Source organism: Lepisosteus oculatus, chromosome 3 (assembly GCF_040954835.1).
Source record: "Lepisosteus oculatus isolate fLepOcu1 chromosome 3, fLepOcu1.hap2, whole genome shotgun sequence".
Taxonomy (NCBI): Eukaryota; Metazoa; Chordata; class Actinopteri; order Semionotiformes; family Lepisosteidae; genus Lepisosteus; species Lepisosteus oculatus.
The window spans coordinates 7232838-7259273 of NC_090698.1; the positions used below are offsets into that span (position 1 = coordinate 7232838).

The window sequence follows — 26436 nt, forward strand, 5'->3', positions numbered from 1 at the left end:
GGTTTTACACGGGCTGTGATGAGGGGTCAGTCACAGGTACAAGGACAGCAACAGAAGAGAGGCACGTGCTGACTGCTCAGGGCCGGACAGGTAGATGGAGCTGAACTGACTGACAGACACGCAGTAACTGCTGTACCAGTAGGAAGGAAAACTGGGAGCAGCTGTTCTGGGCATCAGAGAGCATTTATCTTATTTATAGATGCAGGAACAGAGGAAAACTGCAATACGCTGGCAGAGTTGAGGAATTTTGATAAGAAGGAAGTGCAACAATCCAGCAATTCCATCTTCCCCCAAGAGAGTCGGCTGTGTCAGGACTGCACAGAGGGCATCGGGGAGAGGTGACTTTCTTCCGATTCTTTCTCCGAGAGCCTCTCGGGGCATGCTGGCACTTGGGCTGGACTCCTCACACCCCACACACTGAGGAAATGTCACAGGGGGTCAGGCTGGTCAGAAGGGCTCACAGAGTGCTGCAGATGGATGGTGGGATAGACGTGCGCCCCCTTCCCCACCCACCTTCTCTGCAGGGGCCCGTGGGTGAGAAGCTGGTGCAGTGAACTGGCTCACTGCGCCACTGCCACACAGGGCCGGTGACTCATCCTTCACTCACGAGAACACACACCCACCTGGACACACACTGACAGACGCACAAATCCATTCAGATTTCCATACCTGGGAGGGCCTCGTACAGGCTCTCTCTCTATTAATCCTGACTGTTCTCATTAAAACAAAGCCGGACCTGGGCGGAAAACAGACACAAATGAACGGGTTTTGGCACTTTCTGATTTCAAAAATGCATTTGGCTTTTAAAACGTCACTGGTATGGTGAAGACCTCCTCCCTAGCCCCCACAATGCCTCCTGTTTGTCAGGAGTTACTGTCTTTGTGAGGATATTTGCTCATATATGGCAGTCACAAACAGAGCAGTAGCTCTGTACACACACACACCCAGACCCATCTTGCTTTCTCCCTCTCCGAGATTACCAGACAGACGACACTGGTCACATACTCAGCTTGGTTTTATTATAAAATTCCATTCACACACAATTCCCTTTTTCATCTCTGTCGTCATACAGCAGAAGGACACCGCCTTCTTCCAAAGGCAATGATGCCCCATTTCCCTGAGACCCCCCCATCCCCAGCACTGATCCACAGGCTTGTCAGTCGCACGCATTGTAAAAACACCAGGAGGGCTTCCTGAAAGGACACCGCAGTGGATGTGGGCACCCCACAGCTGTCAGGAAAAGAATTTCCCCTGCGTGCTTATTAGAATCGTGAGCACAAGCTGAATCTGGAACAAAAAGACAATTCTGAGCTGGGTGGATAAGATGCTAAAAAATAACTGGGAGATCCTTATGCTTAAAATTGATATAAAAACACCCCAAACCCACCAAGAGGGTGCATTCAGTTTGAATAGCAGGGGACAGTCTTACCCAGGAGGGCCCCGATACTCGGGGCACTACAAAGAAACCATTCTTCCACGAAACAGCTTCTATCTTGCTAAACATGGTGCACAAGGGTAATCTACCTCTCTAGTCAGAGAAATGGAATGCATGTTACAGTAATAAATTACCCTAGAACTAGTCTGCAGTAATTACAGAGTACAGTACAGAAAGAGGGGGGTGGAGGCTTGCAGTGACATAGCTCAAGGACACAAACTCTACCTTGAGTAGCAAAAAACAGGGCAACAGGTATTGCTATAGCTCACCATCATTACACACCGAGATCCTGAGTCCAGTGAAGTCAGGAAACAGCACAAGACATTGTAATGATGGGGAAACAGAGTGGATGCAAATATGATTTAAAATGTTAGGGTATTGTGTGAAGTCAACCTTCGAGGTTAGCATATTACCATCCTTACCACTGCACAGCCACGCACAAACATGGTTAACTGGAGGCCAGCTTCCTGATGGGCCCCTGCTGATGAAACTTCAGAGCGCCTTCCCTACGGTGGGAGAATGGGTTTCCCTGCAACACGCGTGACCCCCGTTACACGTGTGCGGCACGCGGATCCACATTTCTACAGCCGAAGCTAAAGCTGCAAAAATCAGTTGGAATATGCCCCAGAAACTGAAAATATAAAAGTCCTTGGAATGTTGTAAAGTAAAATGCTGAAAAGATCTGGAATTTTGTAAAGTACTTGGGATGGAAGAATCATTTAGAGTATCAGGAATTATATGGATTAATAAATAGCATTAAAAATCTTTTCATTGCACTGTTTGGTGGTCTGCGCGGGTTCACTGTTTAGTGACGCTCCTTCAGTGGGCATCCTTTCATCAGAACGGCACAATCACAGAACACCCACGTGAAAGAGTTGTGCTTAAGAGTAACCAAACCACATCAGCTCCAGCTGGGAGCGTATCTCCCCCAGTGTCAGCATGAGATCACACCCACCAACTCACATGGCTCAAACCTGCCTGCCCCCAGTCAGCTGCATCCCACACAGCTCCTCGCCGGCGCCACCTGAAGGCTCTGTGTGGTGAAAACACTGGGAGTCGTGTGGATCCGGGGCAGTGGGGAAAAAGACAGCAGCGGGGGCAGCTTAACACAGGGGCTGAGATAGGAGGACGATGCACACAGAAGCTGCGGTCTCAACAAATCCACAAGTTCCCCCAAGGCCTGGCCATGAAGTGGCCAGTGGGGCTATAACAGAGACACCAAGCCTGACACCCCAGACCTCTTGATGCAAACCTCAAAAGAGCTCCACGCTGCTTAGATCCTTCCCAGTAGAGGCACAGCGGAGGCGTGAACTGGGAGTCCCTAGCAATTCATCTCACTCACCTCAACTCCTGTGACTTGGTCATGAACTCGAGCTGGGGCCATGCAGAGGACAGAACCAAGCGCAGTTCATGACCAAGTGACTGGGCTGAAGAGTCTTGGGCGCTCCCTGAAAAACTGGGGGGAGCACCAACACATCAGAGCTGGTCTGGGGGGGGCAGGATTTCAGCCGAGACATCCCTGGCACTCCTCCTATAAGCCACTTTGCATACTCTGTGTTGAAGACGGTCCTCTCTTTGCCCGCTCAGAAATAATACAAAAGCTGGAGCCCTTGCAGGACTTCAGACCAACAGAGACCCGTCTTGGGCATCAAACAATGATGTTTCTTTCTGAACCGACAATATTAAACATTTTCCAGGAATCTCTTGACCATGATTCCCCTTGAACCTTTTTTTTTGTCCTTGATCCATTTCAAAAGTTATTTAGATTGGAAAGGAAATCAAGCACTGTCGTCCCTTGAGTGAGAATCATCCTACCCACCCCCCACCCCCAACCCATCCCCTCCTGGCCTGTACTTTCTGTCCCACCCCACCACCCACACCCACCCGGCCAAACTCATTTTCTTCCCACGACACTCCCAAGCTCCTAATCCCGTAAATCCATCATTCACTGTGTCCCAGCATCTGACTCAGTCCCAGGCGTCAGCGAGGCTATGCCAGACCCATCTCCTCCAGTACGCTCCGCGGGGATTCGTCCTCCTAAGGAGGAACAGAAAAGCACAAGGAAGGTTCAGAACCAGTCAGTTCTTGCTGTCGCTGCTGGTCCTGTAAGAGCCCGGAGGGCTGCTGGATGAGATTCAGGAAGAGCAGGGCCTTCTGGCTCATGATCGGCTTCGTCCTTCTGCAAGGATACCTTTGTGCTTTGGAGATCACAGACAAGAGTCTGAAAGACCCTGATATACTGTAGTGTACGACCCATAATTACTATGCCTCGTTTCCTGAAGAAAGAAGGGGGAGAGGGGTTCAACTTCTTTATGGCTAAAGAACCCCCTTTCAAAGAAATCTGTTTCCACAGTATTCCATAGCCTGTAACCATTATAAATAACATTACTGTCAATTATAAAAGCATCGGTAGCTGAACTGTGGGTCAGCAGGTCAGAACAGCTCTGCTCTATGCCAGTGTCCCCTAAGGTTCCCCAGACCCCCAGTTATAATAATTGCTCACACTTATATAGCGCTTTTCTGGACACTGCTGCTCCACCTGGATGATGCGATGGCAGCTATAGTGCGCCAGTACCCTCACCACACACCAGCTCTCAGTGGGGAGGAAAACACAGTAATGAAGCCAGTTCAGAGATGGGAATTATTAGGAGGCAATGACTGGTGAGAGCCAATGGGAAATTTGGCAAGGACGCTGGGGTTACACCATGTTTTCAAGAGACACCCTGGGATTTTTAATGACCACAGAGGGTCAGGACCTCGGTTTTATGTCTCATTCAAAGGATGGCACCTTTGTACAATATAGTGTCCCCGTCACTATACTGGGGCATAAAGACCCACACAGACTGCAGGGTGAGTACCCCCTGCTGGCCCCACTAACACCTCTTCCAGCAGCAACCTTAGTTTTTCCCAGGAGGTCTCCCCTCCAGGTACTGACCAAGCTCACACCTGCTGAGCTTCAGTGGGGTGCCAGCTGTGCATTGCAGGGTGATATGGCTGCTGGCCAGTTCAAAACCCTTACTTCAGATTACGGCCGTGCTGCACGGAAATCAAGAAGCACTTAAGGATAAATGAAATTTGCTGTAATACACAGTCTTTTACACCAAGCACGGACATCTTCAGTCCTCAAAGTCAGTTCAGCTGTTTCTTTGAGTCTTAATCAGTTGCTAATTGAAAAGTAACTGCAAAATCTGCAGGATTTGAGCTTTGGAGGACTGAAGCTGCCCCTCCCTGCTTGACAGGATTACCGTAGCTCGAGTGATAGGAGAGCCTCCGGGGGATTAAGATGTAAAGCCCAGCGGTTTAGAGGATTACCGCACAGCCTGCGGGACAGGAGCTTTCCCGAGAGCAGCCTACCTCTTGCAACAGGTCGGACTGCTCGATGGCCTTAAGCACGCTCTTCTTGGAGGTGTCCTGAATCTCGCCACCCATGAGGAACTCATCCAGGATGAAGTAGGCCTTCTCGAAGTTGAAGATGATGTCCAGCTCACACACCTACCCCAGCAGAGGCAGAGAGGGAAGAAAAGAGAGAGAGAGAGGGAGGCAGAGGTCATGCCAAAGAAGAGCTTCTTTCAGGCTCTGCATTATCTGTTTGTGACCAAAGGTCTGTGTCAAAGGGAAAAAAATTGGCAGGAAGTGTTGTTCGAACGTCTAAAAAGAGCAGACAAAATCACAGGCTGGTGCAGCTGGGAAAATGTTCCCATGAGGATGTGGGTTGGGTGAACAAAGGAAAAGAATTTGAGGAAAGCAGACTGGGAGAGCAAACACAGGCTCGGGGAGGGAGAGGCAGACCGAGGGACAGAGACGGGATGTGGGGGTGGAAGAGGGTTTGTAGAAAAAGGCAATGTTCAGAAGATTATCCATTTACCCACAGTTCACCCGCGCACACTCAGATGTAGGGAAGGCTATGTGTGCAGTCAAGGGCCTGGGTTAGCGCTGCTTGCGGATATACTATGGGCAAGCTCCTGGACGTTCCCGAAGAACCTTCCATCCAATGAATGGAGAAAATACAAGCAAGACAGGGATCGCATGAGGAGGAGGGAAGGTAAGGAAGAGAGGAGACAAGGGAAGGACGGCAGTCACTCACACTGCCAAAGTATTTGTCCAGCAACTCCACGAAACGGTGGATGACTTCCAGCGTGAGGAGCTCGTTGTCCTGTTCCTCGACTGCACAGCAAAAATACAGACTAGCATACCTGAGAGAGAAACAGAGCGCACGTGAGGGACAGGTGGAAAGAATGAGGAGGAACAGAGATCTCTTCGCACAGCAGCACAGGCTTCCAAAATTCACTAGATAAGCAGTGTATATTGCAGGTACTGGGGGGGGGACAATGCATCTGGTTGTGTTCCTGCTCCGGTCTTAATGACCATCATCATATTAGTTAGTTACTGCATCATCTTCTTGGCTTAATTAGAGCGAATTGGCAGCTCTTCCCTGCTCATCTAATGTTATAAGGAGACCCAGAAAGCCTGCAGGCACACCAGCTCTCCTGTACAGGACTCAACAGCCCTGCTCTACATAACCTGAGCTCAACAGGAGCAGCAACACTGACACCTGCTGGCCACAACAGAATCTGCAGCCCAAGCTCCTGTAAACCTGGGGGTTCTTATGGTTCCTGTCCTAGAGTGGCTCATTCTGCATCACTGCTCAGAGCTTTTCCAGATTAGCTCAACTCCCTTCAGGAAAAGGGGACAGAGAATAACTATATGTATGGAAGCAAATAATGACTGTAGTGTTGGAGTTCCACTTGTACTTGCACAAGTTATTATATGACTTAAGACTGTACTTACAGCTACATTTCATTTTTGTGAATTTCAACGCCTGTATGCATGGGGGTGATGGCTTACAGTGTTATTCTGCTGTTACAACCGCAGAAACAAAACACCGACAAAATGAAGCTGACATTCTTGTGTATTACTTAGCTGGTTATTTCAATAGTGTGTTTAACAAATACTCGCTTCTTTCAGTACAAGAGCAGCTTTGAATACAGATTTGGACTGATCAGTCACAATGGTGTGTATATTTTGTGAAAACCCTTCAAGGAACTCAGGGTTTCAACCCTAGTGCCAGCACACTCCTCTGAAACATCCAAATGATCAAGCAGCCATTTTCCCACTGGGAACCCATCAGCAGATGTAGAACCAAGCACATGTCACTGACTCCACTACGAGATCACAGCTGAGTGAGTGTCATAGCCCATGTCATAGCGTCAGTGGAGACAAGACAACCACATGCCATCGAGAACATTTTAAACTGATCAATGGCTGTTTACAGTTGCAACCTCTGTACCACACAGGGAGCATGAGAAACCTCTCACTGCACTGCTGTGACACGCCCACCTGTCAGAACTGCTCACATGCTGTGAGCCACGTAGGGCCCTACAGGAAACCCAGCCCTGGCCTGAGGAGCAGTGTATTTCTCGCTCATGGCACGGCCAGGTTACAGGGGCTGTGCAAGTCCCAGTGGCTGATCTGGCACTGCAAGCCGAGGAAACTCTGGCTGACTTAGTTTGGTGTCACTCAATCAGCTGTGCAACTCAGCCAGGGGAACTCTCGGGGCAGTTCCCCTTTCAGCTCCAGCTCTGCAGGAGAGGAACCTGGGCGTGCAGGGTGCTTGTACCGGTGTGAGCTGGCCTATGGGAAACAGGTCCGTAAACAATGACACTTCACAGCAAGGCAGCTGTTTGTGCACGATGTTCCCCTGCAGGCACGCGCTGGTGGTGGAGTGCACTCTGGGGTGTGTGTCACTGCCTGAGGAAACATGCTCTCCATGGTTCCCTCTGCCTTCCACGCAGGCAGAGATGGGTGCGGTGGGGGAACGGGAGGCGGGGGAGGCAGCTTACCTCTTGTAGACGATTTTGAGGTCCCTCCACTCCAGGAAGCTGCACATCTTGGGCTTCCTGGCCAGCACGACCTGCATGAGCTCGCGCACCATCTTCTTCTTGTCGCGCTCCGAGGTGGCCGTGTACCACTTCTGCAGCCGCAGCTTGCCCTGCCGGCTGAACAGCAGCATGAAGCGCATCTGCAACACAGCAGGACCACGGCTCAGGTCAGCGAGGGGACCCCCGTCCCAGCCCGATCGGCAGCAGGTCGGGGAGGGGACCCCCGTCTGGGCGCGATCGGCAGCAGGTCGGGGAGGGGACACCCGTCCCGGCGCGATCGGCAGCAGGTCGGGGAGGGGACACCCGTCCGGGCGCGATCGGGAGCAGGTCGGGGAGGGGACCCCCGTCCCGGCGCGATCGGCAGCAGGTTGGGGAGGGGACACCCGTCTGGGCGCGATCGGCAGCAGGTCGGGGAGGGGACACCCGTCCGGGCGCGATCGGGAGCAGGTCGGGGAGGGGACCCCCGTCCCGGCGCGATCGGCAGCAGGTCGGGGAGGGGACACCCGTCCGGGCGCGATCGGGAGCAGGTCGGGGAGGGGACCCCCGTCCCGGCGCGATCGGCAGCAGGTTGGGGAGGGGACACCCGTCCCGGCGCGATCGGCAGCAGGTCGGGAGGGGACACCCGTCCCGGCGCGATCGGCAGCAGGTCGGGGAGGGGACCCCCGTCCCGGCGCGATCGGCAGCAGGTCGGGGAGGGGACCCCCGTCCCGGCGCGATCGGCAGCAGGTCGGGGAGGGGACCCCCGTCCCGGCCCGATCGGCAGCAGGTCGGGGAGGGGACCCCCGTCCCGGCGCGATCGGCAGCAGGTCGGGGAGGGGACACCCGTCTGGGCGCGATCGGCAGCAGGTCGGGGAGGGGACCCCCGTCCAGCTGCGATCGGCATCAGGTCGGGGAGGGGACACCCGTCCAGCTGCAATCGGCATCAGGTCGGGGAGGGGACACCCGTCCAGCTGCAATCGGCATCAGGTCGGGGAGGGGACACCCGTCCCGGCGCAATCGGCAGCAGGTCGGGGAGGGGACACCCGTCCCGGCGCGATCGGCAGCAGGTCGGGGAGGGGACCCCCGTCCGGGCCCGATCGGCAGCAGGTTGGGGAGGGGACACCCGTCTGGGCGCGATCGGCAGCAGTTCGGGGAGGGGACACCCGTCCAGGCCCGATTGGCAGCAGGTTGGGGAGGGGACACCCGTCTGGGCCCGATCGGCAGCAGGTCGGGGAGGGGACCCCCGTCCGGGCCCGATCGGCAGCAGGTCGGGGAGGGGACACCCGTCTGGGCCCGATCGGCAGCAGTTCGGGGAGGGGACACCCGTCCAGGCCCGATTGGCAGCAGGTTGGGGAGGGGACACACAAGATCGGTAGCTGACCGTGCGGAGCCACTTTTTTATTACTCTCCCGTTTTACATGAAATATCTTTACGCAAAGTCTTATATACGTAATCGGCAATGAAAAAATACAAATACTGGAAATGAAAATCCGCACAGGACGGGGAATTTCACAAATTCACATCTGGAACAGGTTACAGAGCCTGCAGCACGCCGGTGCTTTCTTAATCACACAGCACCACCCTCAGTACAGCTCGTGAAGACAAAACAGGTGCGAAGGGGAAAGGCAAGTCAAGAAAAGTTCAGTTGTAGTACTGTTTTACCTTATACTACATACATACACATGCGAGAACACTGACAACTGATTTGACTTGTTTGAGGGAGGGGAATAGGAGGTCTGGGGGGGGGGTGTTCTGATTATATGCGATTTGGGGTATATGCACTATGTCAGGAACTTAACTACCGAGTAAAACCAGACTCTCATGTACTTCTACTCAGGTGGTGTGTGAGTGACAATATCAAACTCACTTAGAGGGATGCATATGCCTGTTTTTTCATTTTTGGATCCTATTTTTACTGTTGGGTTTGCAGGAGAAAGGGCTACAGCAGCAGTGTCCCAGTCTGGGATCCCAGAGCCCTGAGCGCTACACCACTTTCGTTCCCCTCCGGGAAAGAAGACAGCAGTCTGGCTGGACTGTTTCCTCCAGACTGGCTCTGTCCGTGTCCTCCCCCCACCTGGATGAAGCAACAGCAGCCAGAGTGCGCCAGTTCTCTCCCCACACACCAGATCTCAGTGGGGAGGAAAACAGAGTGATGAAGCCAGTTCAGAGAGGGGGATTATTAGGAGGCGGTGAGCAGTAAGGGTAGGTAAATTTGGCCTGGACCTCAGCATCCTAGACAAATTTTGTAGGTTGTGCTCTTCAGTTGTTTTCAGTTGTCAATGTAAAGACAGCTCTTTAAGCCTGATTATAAGATAAATGATTATAATCTATTGAAAGATTATAGATTATAATCTATAGATTATTATAGATTTATAGACATTGTATTATTATCTATAAGATTATTATATGGTTATAGACATTATAGATTATAATGACTATAATCTAAAACAATCTAACACCGCTTCCGAAGTTCGATTTCCCTGCACATTACTGCACGCCTTAGCAGGAACTTTGTTTCTGCCATTGAAAACAGCAAGCGAAGAAGGAGCACACGGAGTCATACTGCGTGCCAGTCCATCCACAGAGGCAACTCGCTGCTGGCTGCTACAGCAAAACAAGACTGATCAGGTATCAGTGCGAGCGCACAGCCTGCTGCCCTGCTGGTGTGCGGAGGAGAGAGCAGGAGATGAAAGGAGACTGGGGGGGAAAGGGGAGAGGGATACAGACAGAGGAACAGCACGGGGCCTGAGGATACAAAGAAGCTGCGCGGGATCGGTTCGGAACAGAAGCTGGAGGGCTCGAGGCCAAGGAATAAAACTGCAGGAAATAACCGGCAAGCCTAAAATTAAACGAACAAACTAAAACCGACTGAGATTCAGACTGAGCTGTTCCCTGAGGGGCTGTCCCAATTTACCAGCTCGGCATCTCGCCTCTGATCTCGTGCTACTACAGAGGGAGATAGCGGCATCATTACAGCAGATATCGCCCACAGCCTGTAACGGAAGCGTTCTTTCTGGACCCTGTGCAGACGACACAATCCGGGGATGAGTGAGGAATGAAAACAGGGGGCGTGTCCACGGTTCGCTGGTGTTCAGGGGAGGTGTGGCAGAGGCAAGCAATCCAGAGCCGAGTCCAAAAGGGGTATCCAAGACGGGGCAAAAGTCCAAAGCCAGGCGATCCATCCAAGACAGATGATTAAAACAAGAACCGGGTCGGGACCGGCACGGGAACGGGAACAGGAACTAAAACCTTGACGGGACCAGGCGCTTCCAGGTCCTGGACTCGCCTGGTACGGGAACCAATGCAGAGCCCAGAACAGAGTGAGCGCCTGGCTTTTATAGGACAAGGGGAATGAGCTGGAGGCAGGTGCAGGGAATGAGTACTGAACAAGGAAGGGCTGGAGCGTCCTTAAGAGGAGGGGTTTACGATTGTGACACAGCCTCCACTCTCAATACAGAGTGCAGAGAGAAACAAACATCTGTACATAGACAGTAAGCATCACTGAATGCCTCCTCTCTCGGATCCAAGAGGCAGAGAGGCCGCAAATAGGACACACCTATTCGGGTGACTGGCATGCTGCCCTGACAGGCTGGCAAACTGACAGACTCACAGCGGGCAACAGCACCAGAGAAATCTCCCGCAGGCTTGTCTTGGGGCAGCCGAAATAGTGTCCCATTGGGAAAGGTGCTATTGGCCTCCATGTGTGTCACAGCAAATCCAGAGTTAGGAATCAGCTCCCAAACACACGCATGCACGCACGCACTGTACGCACTGTACGCACTGTACGCACTGTACGCACTGTACGCTTTATGCTCAGGATGTATGAGCATCCACAGCACAATGTTAACTGCAACCTGGCTGTTGATTCTGATTCGTCATTGCTCTTCAGGGATCCAAGAGACCAGGTGGGGAAGGGATCCAAGTGCCTGGATTTGGAGGGGAAAAGAGTGAGTTTCAGCCAGCAGAGAGCAGGCAAGTTTAACAGCCATACTGCACAGCACCAAGGCCTCGCTTACAATACACTGCTGAACTACAGCCCCCATGTCACACAAGTGATGGTGCTGCCCCACTGAAGACTAAAAATAGGAGGTACTTCCTCCAGAGATTTGATTAACTCTTTTCCATGTGAAACCAATTCAGAGAAAGCTCAGCTCTTCCCCTTCATGCGTCTTTGAGGATCCTCCTTGGAATGTGAAATCCTGCCACAGGCCAGCCTTCTCCCCTGATACCAACACAGATCCTGGGAGGACCTCCCATGCAAAATGGTGTCCTTCGTTTCGTAAGATGCGTCCCTTGAGGTTGACCTCTGCTGCTGTGAGTGGCCAACAAGGAGTTCCCCCGCCGCTGGGCAGGTGGAGACTCAGCTTCTCGGTCTGGGATGGAAGACGCCGAAGAAGGTCTCCAGGGTTAGGAGCGTGTGAACAATGGTCAGGATCCGGGCCGGCCTCTGTCAGCACGCGCCAAGGCCACAGGTCCGAGGGCTGTACTCGGGGTATCAAAGAGTTTGCACAGAGGAGATTACAGAGCAGGGGAACAAATGAACGAACAAGTTAAAAAAAGCAAAGACACGAAGGCAGGGAGTGAGAAAATACAGGCCGGGCTACAGAGTCTCTGCACCTGCGTACACAGCGCATGGCAAAGAAATCTATCCAGATCCCTGATCTTAAGGTCAACCCCCCCATCTCCCCAAACCAGAAAACAAATAGAGAAAAGAGTTATAGGGAAATAGGACTGAAGTCATGTGAATAAACCCATCAGACGTGAAAGCCGGAGCTATCAGTGTGGACACCCACATGCATACATTAATCTACGTAATGTAGGTGCACATCCAAGCCTGTGGATTGTTTGCCTGTTCGCACACTGAGCAAAACCGGGCACGGTTTTCGATCTAGAAGGAAGGGAGGTGCTCCACGCGCTCGGAAGAGTCTGCAGCCCTGGCTACAGGCTCCTACAAATTTCACCGCAGTCATGCTTTTGACATAAGTAGAGCACTTTTATTTCTAGCACAGCTCGTGGCGTCTGGGGCACTGATGCGCGGTGCAGATTAAAGGAAAGCGCCGTGACCCGCGCTGTCCCACTTTACGGATCCAGGTGACGGCTGCTCCTGGGACTTCAGCCCCCACGAGCATTTGCAAAAGTGACCACACGACTGCGCGCTCACTGGCGCACAGGACCAGGGAAATTCGCCCTGGAAACGGAAAGAGAGTAACGTGGCAATTGAGCACCGTGCCTGTGCCAAAGTTGATGACTTACTCCTCAGAAATAACCAGTCCCTGAGTACATCACAGTCAGTCAGGAATGGTCAGTTAACCAAAATGAGCCTGAAGGCATGTCTTGAAAATCCAAGGTCTGTTTTACTAAAAACATGCAGAGCTAAACAGTGGTTTATTCTGATGCTCAGTGCATGACAAAGTAACTAACGTCATTTGTTAGTACAAATCCTAAGTTGCCTTCGGTACCATGTTTAGAATCTTTATTATTACACCAGTGGTTACACAGCCCAGTAAAATCCCTGCGTCAGGAGAGACAGGGTCAGGAGGTCAGGATGCATGAGCTGCGGTGAAAGGGTCAGGAGTTAAGTTATCGTACTCCGTGCACAAAGGTCAGGTCACGGCCGCTGGCACAGCATAGTGTGGCTCCAAGCATGGGAAAGCGGGCACTGATCTCATTAAAGCCGGAGCGTCAGTATTAATCAATAATCTCATTAAAGACAAAGTCCGTTAGTACTGCCTCCTGTATCTCTACATGAACTCCGTGGGGGTCAGAAAAAAATCGTATTCTCAAACTCTGGGGCTTACAACAGGTGAGCTCACTAGAAAGACATCGAAAATGGCACCAGTCATCAGCCAGCCTGCTCTTAGGACACTTTGGTCATTTCAGACACCGGGCCGCAGGAACGATGCTGATGTTCAAGAGGCAGGACAGAGGAGACAACTAGACTGACTCCTACCTGAAAACTGAAGTCATGTACTGCTCAGGGAGACGGGGGGAAGCGAGTACAGAGGATATTTCAGTGGTTGTGATTCTAGTACTCAGGTATTCTAGTAGTCAAAGTCCTCAAAGGCCCCGATTAAGTCAAAAGCCACTTCCTCAAGATCAACAGTGACACCTGACCCTGGACACAATCGGTAACTATGGGGGAAGGCACTTAAAACAGAGAACAGGAGGCCCTTCTTTACACAAAGGAGGGTAGGAGTGTGGAACAAGCTGCCCAGCCATGGTGCTAAAACTGGGACCTTGATTTCTGTTAGGAAGAGACAGGATAAGATCCTCAGATCACTCAGCTATGAGCTACAGTACTAAACCTCCTCTCCTTTCTTGTCCAGCTGTTTCCAGGGGAATGGATCCGGGTGCTGACTAACCCCTTCAGCCTATTTTCCCGACTGGAGCAGCCTGTCTGCCAGTGCTCTCCACCCTCACCCCCTCGCTCTTTAATCTGGCGCCCGGACTGCTGTGTGCTCAGGCTGCTCTGCGGCTCCGCTCACACCCCGATCCTGCACTCCCAGCCCGCACCCTCCAAGCTGGGACGAGCCGGCCAGCCCCTGCTGATGCGACCTCTGAGACACATCCCTGGATAACCCCTCAAACTACTTACCCTGATCAATTTATTCCCCATCTGCTCATCGAAACGGCATATCTGAATTAGATCCACACGGCTGCATTATCGTAGTGGTATGTGCATGACCTTGCTTATTTTAATACTTGTTATTTACTTATTTTTACCCTCTACCTCTTCTGGTGACGGGACATAAACTGTCCTACTATTTTGGATACAGGCACACCTCAAACAAGGAGACTTCCGAGAAATGTAACAGTAGCCCCTCACGTTAGCTTTGCTCCATTTTTCGTGTTTTTTTTAAAGATTCTTAAACCCCAAAAAGTGTGAGCAGAGGTATCTGACTCGCTTACAGTATGTCGACAATGCACAAGACGCGCAAGTTTTTTCTCTCTCTCTCTGTGCTCCGAAAGCGGCTTCCAGGTTACAATGGCTACGCTGGCCGTGACGTCAGCACCTCACCTGCCCGGGTGCCTCGCGGTAGAGGACCCAGCCCGTCCGGGTTAGAGCCCCCCCCGAAAATCAGCACGCTCCCCCAGCCCCCCCACCCCCAAATAAATGAAACAGACTTTCACCTGCTCTTGCTTTTTACGTGGGTGGGATTCGCTAATATTAGCTATTTGTTCTTTTTAATAAATACGTTCGTTGAACCCCAGAGCTATTTATAGTTAACAAATAAGAGCTGCAATAATAAAATAAACAGAAGCTCGGAGTCGTCCGTCTTTTTCAACTGCGGGCGGAGAGGAGAGACAGGTAGCCGAGCTCTGTCAACTTGCGGAAACAAAATGCACACCTGGCCGAGCCTTCAGGGTGTAAACATGTTGTATTGTTCATTTACAAAAAAAAAAGATAGCCGATACAGCAGCAGAAAGAAAACCGCCTTACCATCTTGTCCAGCTTCCGAGACGCAGTTGGTTTTCTCACAAGGCTGGATCTTTCAATTCCCGTTTTTCTTCCCCTGATCAGATTCCGTCCCCGAACCGAATAGGTTAACACTTAAAGTCTGACTCAGCCATTACCGTACACGGTCGGACACACACGGAGAGAGAGAAGGAGGGACGTAGGCGAGGGGATGGGCCAAGCCTCCTCTCGCGCAGGCGCACCGAGGCCCCCATCCGAAAAGTGCCGAAAATGGACGAACACCGCCAAGTGCTGTTCGGCTCCTTCGTCACCATGGCAACCCCCCTCACCATCGTCTTCGTTTTTTGCCTAGCCAGACGTAGGAGGAGTGGGTGGCGATCAGACGATCGCCATGGCAACCATGCAGTGTTTCCATAACAACGGGACAAGGCAAACGTATTTATTAAATTATTATTATTATTATTATTATTATTATTATTATTATTATTAATATTATTATTGTTGCGGTTTGGGGAGGTAAAAACGATCGTTAAAATGCATGAAGAGGCTATGATTCAATCCTAAAATAATGAAGTAACACACTTAACTGACCGCAACAATACATCTGTCCAAATGCACACCACACTCTTCCGCGGAGAAAACTAGATACAATCGTGTACACACAATCACAAGAGCCACAGGACCAAGTTCACCGGATATGTCCTTTCAGCGGAGCTTCCTGTGTACGGTTGTCAACACCACTCGGGCTTACACAACGTAGACACACGAACACAGACACAGGCAGCCAGCCCATTGCAGTGTGTTATGCACAACCCTTGGTGCGACCGCCCGGCTTGGCGCTGCTTTTATGCGGCTTTTACAATCTTTTCTTGTGGGAATGAACTTTTCCGTCAAACGTGGTATTGCAGCGCCCTTTGCCTGTAAGCCAAGAGTGTAAAGGTATCAGCTAAAATAATTAAAAAGAAAAAAGAGGCAGTAGCACCGGTGAAAACTGACTTCGCCCTACAGATACCAAGATTAACTGAGAAACATGGTGACAGGGCGATATGGAGCCACAAGAGGTCGCCTTGGTATTTGTAAGGTACTGTAGCGACCGCACAGCTCAGAGCAGTGAAGTACAGTATGTGATGGCAAGGAACACACTTTCAACACACACACAAACACAGTCTTGAGTTTCCAACGGAATTTTTAATAAATATATAAATATCGAAAAATATACAGATTCTAGAAGAGCCCAAAAATATCAGCATCTGATTTTGACAAAAGTAACCAACGCAAAATAACTTCTCACACGAACAAACAAACGATAAAATATCTCTCTTGACTCCCCCTCGCTCTGCAGATGGAGGCCCCGCGTTTCTGAGACCTGGCTTACACGACAGGAGCCTGAAGAAATGTAGTGCATTACGAATCCCAGGGAGAAGCTCACAAGTACTTTGCCACATTCAGGGCGGCAGACGCAGGAAAGAAGCGATACCGGGTGGATGCGAAAAGCGCAATTCTATTCACGGCAAAACTGGGTGCCGCGGGGGAACAGTTCAGTTTCTTTCTTTCTTTTTTTTTACCCGGGTGCATAAAAGATTTGGGAAATTAGTATGAAATGCTAGAATACACTAAAGTCCACCAAGGAAAATGACATGGAGAACTGTAATAGACTGTAACACACCTTGACCATTTTTAAAATACCACGGCTGGCTGTAATCAATTATACAGTGAACTATGGTGTACTGTAATGCAGAATAATACTCTGAGCTATACTGTGGTGTACTTTAATAGAGTATTGCAGCATAATACTCAATGGTACACCATTCTAAATTTGCTATATTATAATAAACTGTAAGAAAAACTCTGGAATCAATGGCACACTGGAATGTACTATAATAAACTGTCATATACTGTGATTTTAGCCTGCAACCTTTCCCTGGTACAGTATGTCACCCATTTCATATGGCAAAAAAAAACATTAAAAAAAGCCTGGCATTTACTTAACTTGTGACCAAATCTTTTACAAGCCAGTTTAGTGCATTTGAAGATGAATTACTTTAAAGTCAAAGCAATAGAAATTCAGCTTTTGGGAGGGTCATTCGGGGGTCAATCTCTCGCACGACCACATCTCTCAGCTCTCTGTTCCCACCTGCTTCCACCTCCTCTTTCAATTTCTGACAACTTGCCTGGCATACAGGTTTGCAATAATAATGTGGATGAGTCTAGTGCTTGCAATGATAATTGCAATAATCATGCTAATGTCATCTGGGCTATCTTTTACAAACATCCTGAATGACCAGGAGGCCAGTTTAGTCAGCCTCTCTCTATAAAGAGTGACACTCCATGACTCTTGCAAACTGGCAGGTTCACTACGAAAAAGAGAGCGAAAGAATAATCCATTTTTGGGTCGTCAGTTCGACTAGGGCAGGTGGAGCTTGTGAAATTGCCATTTGAAGACTCTCTCATTGCCATTCGTACTCAAGCATCTGGATTGGAGCTCCCCCTTGTGGCAGCACAGACTCAGAACCCCGGCGGATTGTGCTTTTTCAACCATTCAAAAAACATCTAACAAGTAAACTTTTAATAATAAATTAATTTGAAAAGGACAAAAGTATCAAATAACAGTGCTTCTTTGCATAAGAAAATATACTTCAGTTCTTTTAAATATAAAATTCTCTCTAAATGTCTTTGCTTCTCAGTTCCATTTTGTTGTTTTAAGAGCTTGGTTTGGAACAACTTATATTACTATAATTTTGCATTGGATACTTTTTTATATTATGATTAGCAGACAAAATCATATGGAAAACATCACTTTTCCTGTTTTTACTTTTATAGCTTCAGGAATGGAGTGAATTTTGCTTCATAAAAACCAGCCAAGCTTTTAAAACCTTATTTCTGGAAGCCATGAGTGATTGGTTCATTGATTGGAATTGAGCGGAATTATTGACAGTTGGATTATCTGACTCTTTTCTCTGTCCAGTTTCAGTCTAGTAGTCTGTAGACGACGGAGTGTCAAAGGTCAGGGGTCAGAGGGTAAAGATCACTTATCCTCTGGTTCCATCACCTGGCCCATGAAGAGGACGGCACCTGAAAGGAGAGTGGTGTTATTCTGAGGCACATTACTTTTCTCAATCATGTCAGGCATATAGAATATCAGCAGGAGACGAGGACTGTGTGTTCCAGAAGAAGGAGAGAGATGGAGAAATGGAGAAGACAGGACCAACTGACGTGACCCTGCAGTGACCGACGCAGGGAGAGGAGCGGTGTGCCTCCGTGTGTGACCCTGCAGTGACCGACGCAGGGAGAGGAGCGGTGTGCCTCCGTGTGTGACCCTGCAGTGACCGACGCAGGGAGAGGAGCGGTGTGCCTCCCGTGTGTGATCGACGCAGGGAGAGGAGCGGTGTGCCTCCTGTGCGTGACCGACGCAGGGAGAGGAGCGGTGTGCCTCCTGTGTGTGACCAACACAGGGAGAGGAGCGGTGTGCCTCCTGTGTGTGACCAACACAGGGAGAGGAGCGGTGTGCCTCCTGTGTGTGACCGACACAGGGAGAGGAGCGGTGTGCCTCCTGTGTGTGACCAACACAGGGAGAGGAGCGGTGTGCCTCCTGTGTGTGACCGACACAGGGAGAGGAGCGGTGTGCCTCCTGTGTGTGACCAACACAGGGAGAGGAGCGGTGTGCCTCCTGTGTGTGACCGACACAGGGAGAGGAGCGGTGTGTGCCTCCCGTGTGTGACCCTGCAGTGACCGACGCAGGGAGAGGAGCGGTGTGCCTCCCGTGTGTGACCGACGCAGGGAGAGGAGCGGTGTGTGCCTCCCGTGTGTGACCCTGCAGTGACTGACGCAGGGAGAGGAGCGGTGTGCCTCCCGTGTGTGACCGACGCAGGGAGAGGAGCGGTGTGCCTCCCGTGTGTGACCAACACAGGGAGAGGAGCGGTGTGCCTCCCGTGTGTGACCCTGCAGTGACCGACGCAGGGAGAGGAGCGGTGTGCCTCCTGTGTGTGACCAACACAGGGAGAGGAGCGGTGTGCCTCCTGTGTGTGACCGACACAGGGAGAGGAGCGGTGTGCAGTGGGGAAGTCAGACAGTGTGGCAGTATGATAGTGTTGCAGTGCAGTGGTATAGTGGGGCAGTGGAACAGTGTGCCAGCGGTGTCTTACCTGTAGCTTTGTGCTGCACCAGGAAGAGGAAGGGCCGGTCCAGGGTCACTTCCTCGATGGCCATGCGGGAGTAGATAATTGCCGCTGCAGAGACAAGGGGGACAGACGTCAACACAGTGTCCACTACTGCACAGCACTTTCCCACTGGCTCCCAAACTGTATCACTGTCAAGACTCCACTAGTACCCAAACTGGTTATTACCAGGCGTGATGAGAATATCCCCGGTCAGACCATGTACAGTATATGATTAACTCAAGTTCATATATTATGACAAAAATATATTTAATAGTAGACATATAAACTCTCCATGTGATTAGTCACACACATATATCATTACCCCAGATCTATTTATAATTATTCAGCCTCCACTGATTATAAGTCAAAGTTCCACTCTCTACATGTCATTAGTTATAATATATACGTATCACTAGTGATTCCGGTATGCTGAGGTGCCTGTGTTGGTCTATTATCCTGGTAGAGTGTTCATCTATCTCAGTGCCAGTGATTCTAGCAGAGTAGCCTGTTTAAGTGCCACTTGTGTGACCAGTGTAGAGCACACACATGCCAGTGTCCGGTGTGAAAGTGTTAGCCCACTCCTGAGGGGAGATTTGTCAGCGTGTTCAGTGCAGTGCACAGTGTGCACACGGTGGTGTTAAGGCACATGAGACAGATGAAGGGAATGAGTTGTACTGTACCTGTGGCAGAGGAGCCAGTGGTGCCTTCCTCATTGACTTCAATCTTTACTCGCTGCAGGACCTTGGACACGAACAGGTTCTCAAAGGCTGTGGGACAGAGAGACAGGCTTCAGAAAAAGATCTGTCAGCTAGTGAGCGCGCTTTACTCTCCATTGAGTCACACGGCACCAACGTGGGCCAAGCCGCTGCTGGTAATCAAGTGCCAATGGTCAATCAAGCCATTCGTGCATTATAAAGATCAATCAATCAATTCATCAATCCATCCATCATGATTTTCATTGGTTTGAGAGGCTTGTTCATGGAGGAGGTGGAGGTAACATGTGCTGACTCACCACTCATGCGAGAGAAGTCTGCCTCCCGCTCGCTGAAGATGTCGCCCAGGCCCAGATCAGAAAGAGCATCTTTCAGGTCGGTCTCAGTGTCGATGGAGAACCTGCCAGCACACATCACAAAGCACAGCTCCATGAGCTAGACCCAAGCTTCATCAAAGACAGTCAAATGTAAAAGAAGCTGTAAACACACGCAAGCAAATGAGTAGAATCAAATTTAAACTTGGATCCCTGTCTTTCAAGCACTGTGCCCTGTGCTCTGTACATGGGCATTCAGAAATGGTCCCAAATGTGTCCATCTTTCTAATATCCCATGTACATTGGTGTGTCATGGCAGAACCATACAGCTGGGATTTAGGATACAGGGTCTGTAGGCAATGATGTACCGGAGAGCTGTCACTCTATTCAGTTCTCTGTCTCAGTCTCACCTGGGCAGCGCCAGTTGTCTGCTCACACGCCGGAGCCCCGCCCTCCACTGCTGAATGCTCTGCCCGTTCAGCCCCTGTGTCAGCTCGGAGAGGGGCGTGTCCCTTTCGAAGGGGGACACCAGGAACATGCTCATTGTGTCCCCTTCATACGGCAGCTCAATGACATCGTACTCCAGCCCATCAGCGGTCATGAACTCCCCTGCAGAGAGAGAGATTCACAGGAAGCGAGGAGAAAGAGTGATGATCAGTAAAGGCATTAAATTTGAAAGCTGTGAATGCTGTCATTGCTGTCCTTGTCTGCTTCATATGTGTTCCATGGGCGCTAAGTACAGGAGGCCAGCTTTTCTCTGCCTGAAAGGTTTATACTCACACTTTCTCCTTTTTTTATTTTTCCTAATACCTCCTGATGTTTTGCTCATATTCAACCCTGATCTGACCTGCCGTACACACTGAATATAACCTGAGTGTACTGCAGACAGCGCTTGAGCTACTGTTGTCCCTCTCTTTCTCTGCTTGCAATATATTTACCTTTTGAGATGAATAAAGTATATTTTATAAGAAAAAAAATATTTACCCAAACTCTGTTCACACCAAACTTTAAGGACAGTAGTCACATTTAATCGCTTTAATGATCTACTAGCAACCAAACGAGCTAGGTAGGCCACATAGTCTGCTCTCACTTGTAAACTCTCCGTTGTGCCTATGTTCTACAAACAGCCTGAGCAAGTCCATCGGTGCGTACCGTAGTTGAATCGGCTGGTCATTTGCATCATGGGCACCGAGACCAGACTGCCGTTAGGGCAGTGGAAGATACGTTCCTGGGTGAGCTTTGGGTCAAAGGGCACCATCCAGCGACCCTGGAAGTGGATGGCATTGAGTAAGACCAGGCGGGTCTCCTCGCCGACTGAACCAGATGGCAGGAAGTCTGGGATCATGCCTGAGAGAAACAGAAACAGAGATCGAGACAGTCAGGGTGTGAGCTTGGAATCACGGGTGTATTTTGAGTGGCCAGCTCACACATGCTGTGTGGGACATGGGCATGGACCAGCCAATCAGTGCACTGTAGACTGAGTAATATTAGGTGTTCTATGGTAGTCAGTCATGGTCCAGGAGAGATTCACTCAATTAGGTTTATGGATCACCCTTTTATCAATTCGGTTCTGAAGCCCTGGAGCAGTTTACTTCTCCAGCAGGACATTTTTTAAATCATCTGTAGGCTTTTGGGAAAGCAAACACAAATGTCCTGGACACAGACATCCATGACCAGAGCCGGGACGTCTTGACTTAAATGAACCAGTTAACATGCTAAATTGGCCCAAAGCAGAAAAATACACCAAGCCTTTATGAACTGATGATTTAAGGCATGACCTTAATCATGGCAGCTCTCCAGGACCAGGGCTGACCACTCCGGGTGTCAGTCATGCAGCCCCTCACCTTCAGTGTTGTCGTACACCCAGTCATTGATGACCTTCAGTGCTGTCTCAGGCTCAGTGTAGTCCACCTGGTGCACATCGCTCTGGAAGGCCTTGGCCAGTCCCCGGCGGAAAGCCCGCTCCAGCCTGAGCCTCCTGTCTGCCATGACGGCGTTGGCCACCTGTAATGCCCCCTCGTTTGCCAGCTGCTTCTGCAGGAGGCGCTGCTGTCGGGGAGCTCCCCGCACTGAAAGAGGCGACACAGAGAGAGAGAATGAACGTCTCTGGGCAAGAGCACAATGAGGAAGTGTAATCCTCTCCCTGCTTCTTTCTTTGGCTTTGATCAGAAATTGTGAAAGAGTGGAAGCTACAATATCGGTGCCCTTCAAACCACAGCAGAGCAATGTACTCTACAGTACGATGGCTGGTGAGCCGGTGTGCCTGTCATTGAATAAGTCTGCCAGTTATTGTGTTGGCTAGCCAATCACTGTGCCAGACAGATAATCAGTGTGTTGGCTTTTCAATCACTACAAAGCCAGCCAATCAGAGTGTGGACTATCCAATAATTGTGCCAGGAAGGCAATCAGTGTGTTCGCTATGCAATCACTGTGCCACCTAGTCAATCAGTGTGTTGGCTTTCCAATCACTACACCAGCCAGCCAATCAGTGTACGGACTATCCAATCACTGTGCCAGCCAGACCTGTAAGCCTGCTCACCTTGCAAAGAGTAGCCCATGTGGGTATGCAGCTGTCTCAGGGTGTTGCCTGCAGCGCCCATCTGAGCCATGCCCATCACTGAGGATATGCCATAGGGGGAGAAGACCAGATTCCTCTGGTTCGAGGATGATTTCGCCACTTCCTGGAAAACCCGCATTCCGAAATCCACCTGCCGTTCGGTAACCACAGTGCACAGGGTGGCCCCCACCAGACAGAACAACACGAAAACAACCTGCATCCTGGAAAAACAGAGCACAGGGGCGGCACTTGAGACCTGCAGGAGAATACATTCACGAGCATCTGTGCCAACGTGCTTGTCTCGGAAGACAAATACTGCTACTGAAGAAATCTGAGCACAACGCTCCCCAGCTATGAAAAATAACATCGTGGCGACACCACACAAGGGCTGAAGCTCAGTGTAAAAATGTGACGCTGCTTGTAGACTCCAGGGGCTGTTGTTGAAACATTCTCTACAATGCTGTCACAGTTCAAATGAAATGAAATGTTAACAGAATGCTGCTGCAATGTTCACCTATCATTTTGAGATTTTGTATCAGACTGACGTCTTAATGATGAGTGTAAAACACCCCCTCATAATGTCCTCTCAAAACATATACAGCATAAATGTCTTGTTTGTAATATGGCCATAGTATTATGTCACAAAGAACTGCACAGGCCCAGTAAAGCTGCAAAAGCAAAATATTTTGTCTAACAGAACCAAACCACAGCCTTCCTGCAGCATTCGGATGTGTTTTACAATGTTTTTGTGTTAGCTGGGTTGGCATCACTGTCTGTGTTCACATTAATCCAACACATCTGGTAACAGACTGTACTGTATATGCGGGTTCAGTTAGAGAGGAAAATGAATGGAGAAGAAAATAGCAGAGTCTTATGCTTGTTTGATTCAGCCTTGCAATTTATACAGAGTGTGCAATGACAAGAAAATGAATAAAGTTTTTTTGTTTGTTTCTACAAGGGATGTGTTTTGCACAAGGGCCTTGAAAGGCTTCGACTGTAAAGGTATCACATTCCGACACGTCTGCCTCCACAGAGAGTGCAGCTCGCCTGCGCCAGTACCAGTCTCCTGCCCTTGTGTGCTTTGTGTGTCACACTGAACACCCAGTAATCAAACATGTCCCCTCCAGCCCTGTCCAGGCGCTGTTGACACAACCTGCCCTTCTCACTGGGGCTCGGCGCTCAGCTACCTTCCTCCTGGGGCTCCAGCCATGCTCTCACCTGGGGTGAGTCCGCCCTTGCGGAGAGCTCTTAATCACAGAGTACCCCACACCTGCCTGAGCACCGGAGCTTGCTCACGTCTGAGACAACAAGGCTTTCTGGCAAACAGCACAGCAATAGAACTTAGCACCACTCATTACTCTGGTGCAGTGCAGCAGTGCAGAGGTGTTTAGAATAGTACAGTGCACTACACAATATAGTGTAGTAGCACGAGAGTACAGTAAAGTGCAGCATACAGAGAATATATTTAATAAAGAGTTAGTGCAAAGGAATTTAATATAGTACACTGCAGTACAGTTTAGTGTGATACACCATATATAATAATTTATTAACAAAGCTATTTAACCTCCACTCCAAAAGCAAAACAGAACATTAGTTCGACTGCTATGATGAATACTAATATGAATTAAATCAGTTCTTAAAAAGCAGCCCAACCATAAACTGCAGAATGTTATTGTAGAAAAAAGCTACCTGAAGTGCCTGTGGGTACTCACACTGATTTCTAACACAAACACTCCCAGTTGAAAAAGTCAATATTTGAAGAACAGTTAGTCAAACAAGGGAACTTTCTTACCTTCAACCTTGTATTTTGAATGAGTGTTGAAATGGAGTTGGAAGAAAGACAAGCCCTGATGTGCCTCTATAGCCCCTGGGTACAGATGTTCGCGGCAGCTGGGTTCTGTGTTCTGGTCAGCAGGCTGTAGGTTATGTAGTTTGGTGTCTGTTGTCTCTCTTCCTCAGTGTTGGGCTTTTGACACTGTTTTGGGGCAGCCAGTTGGCTATATATAGAGGGAGAGTGCCTTCCCCCTGCTCGCTCACACACACACAGTAGCGGAAGTTATTAGTGGGAGTGAGCTCATCTTGGCCGTCTGCACACACTCCCCCCCCCCCCTCCCCCCCATGCTTGGGGTTTACTGTAAAGGAATTTGGAGCATGTAGACACTTCAAGGCAATGCTGCTGACAGGCTGCGTCCACAGGGAAACAGGCTGAGCGATACAACTCAATAGCTCCATGACCCTGGGGTTCCATCTGTGTGTCTTGTCACTGTGTTTGTCTCTTCCTGTCTCAGCCTCCCTCTGTCTCCATTTTCTACCTCTCTGTATGAATATCTTTCTCTACTCCTCTCTCTATACCTGTTTATCTCTGCCGCCCTCTCTCTATCTCTTTGTTTATATGTGTTAGAGGAAAGAATTCAAGGCTCATACTTGTGCGGACCACACGCACAAAAGCAAGCAAACTGTAATAAATTATTTCTAAATGTAATAAAGAGTTTTTGTTAGCTATGACTGCTGGGCAGAGGTCAGGGTGTCAAGGTGTCGCTGAGGAGTTCGGCGAAGGAAAATGGGCAAACATTTGAACGGGAACACTACCACAGTCAGATGTCATGGTATTTTGCTGGGTTGAAGCTCTTTAGGCAGAGGAGCTGACAGGTTTACAGATTACTGAGGATGGAAACAGTTTGTAATAGAGGACATGGTCTATAAATAAAAATATTGGAAACATTTAAAGAAAACAAGGAAATTGGCAATTTTTCAGAGGTCTCACAGACAGGTCTGGCACTCTTGTCCAGAGAGATTTATACATCGTCCCAAAATCAATGTCCCACATTCAGCCCCCAGACCTTACAGAATGGTTAATTGCTTAATTGAACTTAATTGAGTTAAGTCAAATTGAATATGTGGTAGTGGATAAGAACAGAAAACCACAGAGGGTGGTTACAGTGAAGGTGAAGCTCTTCTTCCTTGCCGGGCTGCTCAGAAGCTAATACATCCCTTAAATCTCATTCAAACGTGTTCCAAAAGACTCCTGCAGTTCGCAGGAAAACGACTGAAAACATCAACATGAAATTGTTTAACGAGCAACAGCCTATGCTATCAGCTGAGAGTTCTGAGAGATATAGTGTGTCATAAGGAAAGGAAACTCCCTCAATTAATAGCAGATTAATCTATTCAATGAGGTCAGGGCTGACCTCCTCCCCTCTTCCTACGTGGAATTCGCCAAACTTTAAATCATCAGAGTTACAAAAAATCGGACAAAATGCTTGCGCACATACCGGCAAGTAATAGATTACAAATCAAAACCCTTATCTCTTATTTTCATCCCACCAAATGTACAGAGCAACCTAGTGAGGCCTTATTTATAGAGCTGTGCTCACTGTCGGTCGCCACGCTACAGATACAGCCTACGGACTCTAGAGTGAGTCCAAATGAAAAAGGAGCTGCTAAAGCTGTCCCCCGCTGTAAAGATGTCATCCACTGGCAGGGAAGAGGAGGTTCAGTCTTGAACGCGGGATATCGAGAGAAGATCTGATGCAAGTGTTCAAAATTATTTAAGGTTTCTAACAAGGTTGATCCAAGAAGCGAGACTTCGGGATCAGCAATTAAATGGGCACCCAGTGTCACAGAAGAATGTGGGAGGCCACACATGTGGAAGAATGTGGCCAAAATGACCAGCCCTATTGCCCAACTCCCTTGATTCCCCCGAAAATGATTGGATGAGATTCCTGGATCTCAGGATCTCGTAGGTACCAGTAAACAAGTCAGCAAGGTGATCGGAACAGCGCTCTATGTTGAGTAACCTGACGTTGCTCATGAATCTCTAGCCAGAGGTGTTAAGACCCCCTAAGGCTACCCAGTGTTAGCCAAAAATCAAAACTGTCAGTTTCTTTTCTTTCACAATTCCTTGGCATTCTAGGAGCCCTTTCTCCAATTATGGAAAACCGTAGCCGGCAGCATTCCCCTGCACAGTAATCACTGCCTCATCTCC

The 26436-nt window shown here is 49.6% G+C and overlaps 2 protein-coding genes across 2 annotated transcripts; both read right to left on the minus strand.

The window, feature by feature from the left end:
• Positions 1 to 997: 997 nt before the first annotated feature.
• ap1s1 (adaptor related protein complex 1 subunit sigma 1) lies at positions 998 to 14924 on the minus strand. Its single transcript, XM_069186553.1, has 5 exons — positions 14735 to 14924; positions 7276 to 7454; positions 5520 to 5628; positions 4790 to 4927; positions 998 to 3472 (listed from the first exon to the last, which is right to left on the minus strand). Exons 1-5 carry the CDS (start codon positions 14735 to 14737, stop codon positions 3425 to 3427), a joined length of 477 nt encoding a protein of 158 aa, XP_069042654.1. The 5' UTR covers positions 14738 to 14924; the 3' UTR covers positions 998 to 3424.
• Positions 14925 to 15878: 954 nt separating this feature from the next.
• Positions 15879 to 24435, minus strand: serpine1 (serpin peptidase inhibitor, clade E (nexin, plasminogen activator inhibitor type 1), member 1). Its single transcript, XM_006627500.3, has 9 exons — positions 24244 to 24435; positions 22434 to 22672; positions 21739 to 21963; positions 21047 to 21241; positions 20305 to 20503; positions 19880 to 19980; positions 19548 to 19634; positions 18853 to 18936; positions 15879 to 17782 (listed from the first exon to the last, which is right to left on the minus strand). Exons 2-9 carry the CDS (start codon positions 22669 to 22671, stop codon positions 17736 to 17738), a joined length of 1176 nt encoding a protein of 391 aa, XP_006627563.2. The 5' UTR covers position 22672; positions 24244 to 24435; the 3' UTR covers positions 15879 to 17735.
• Between the last annotated feature and the right edge of the window lie 2001 nt (positions 24436 to 26436).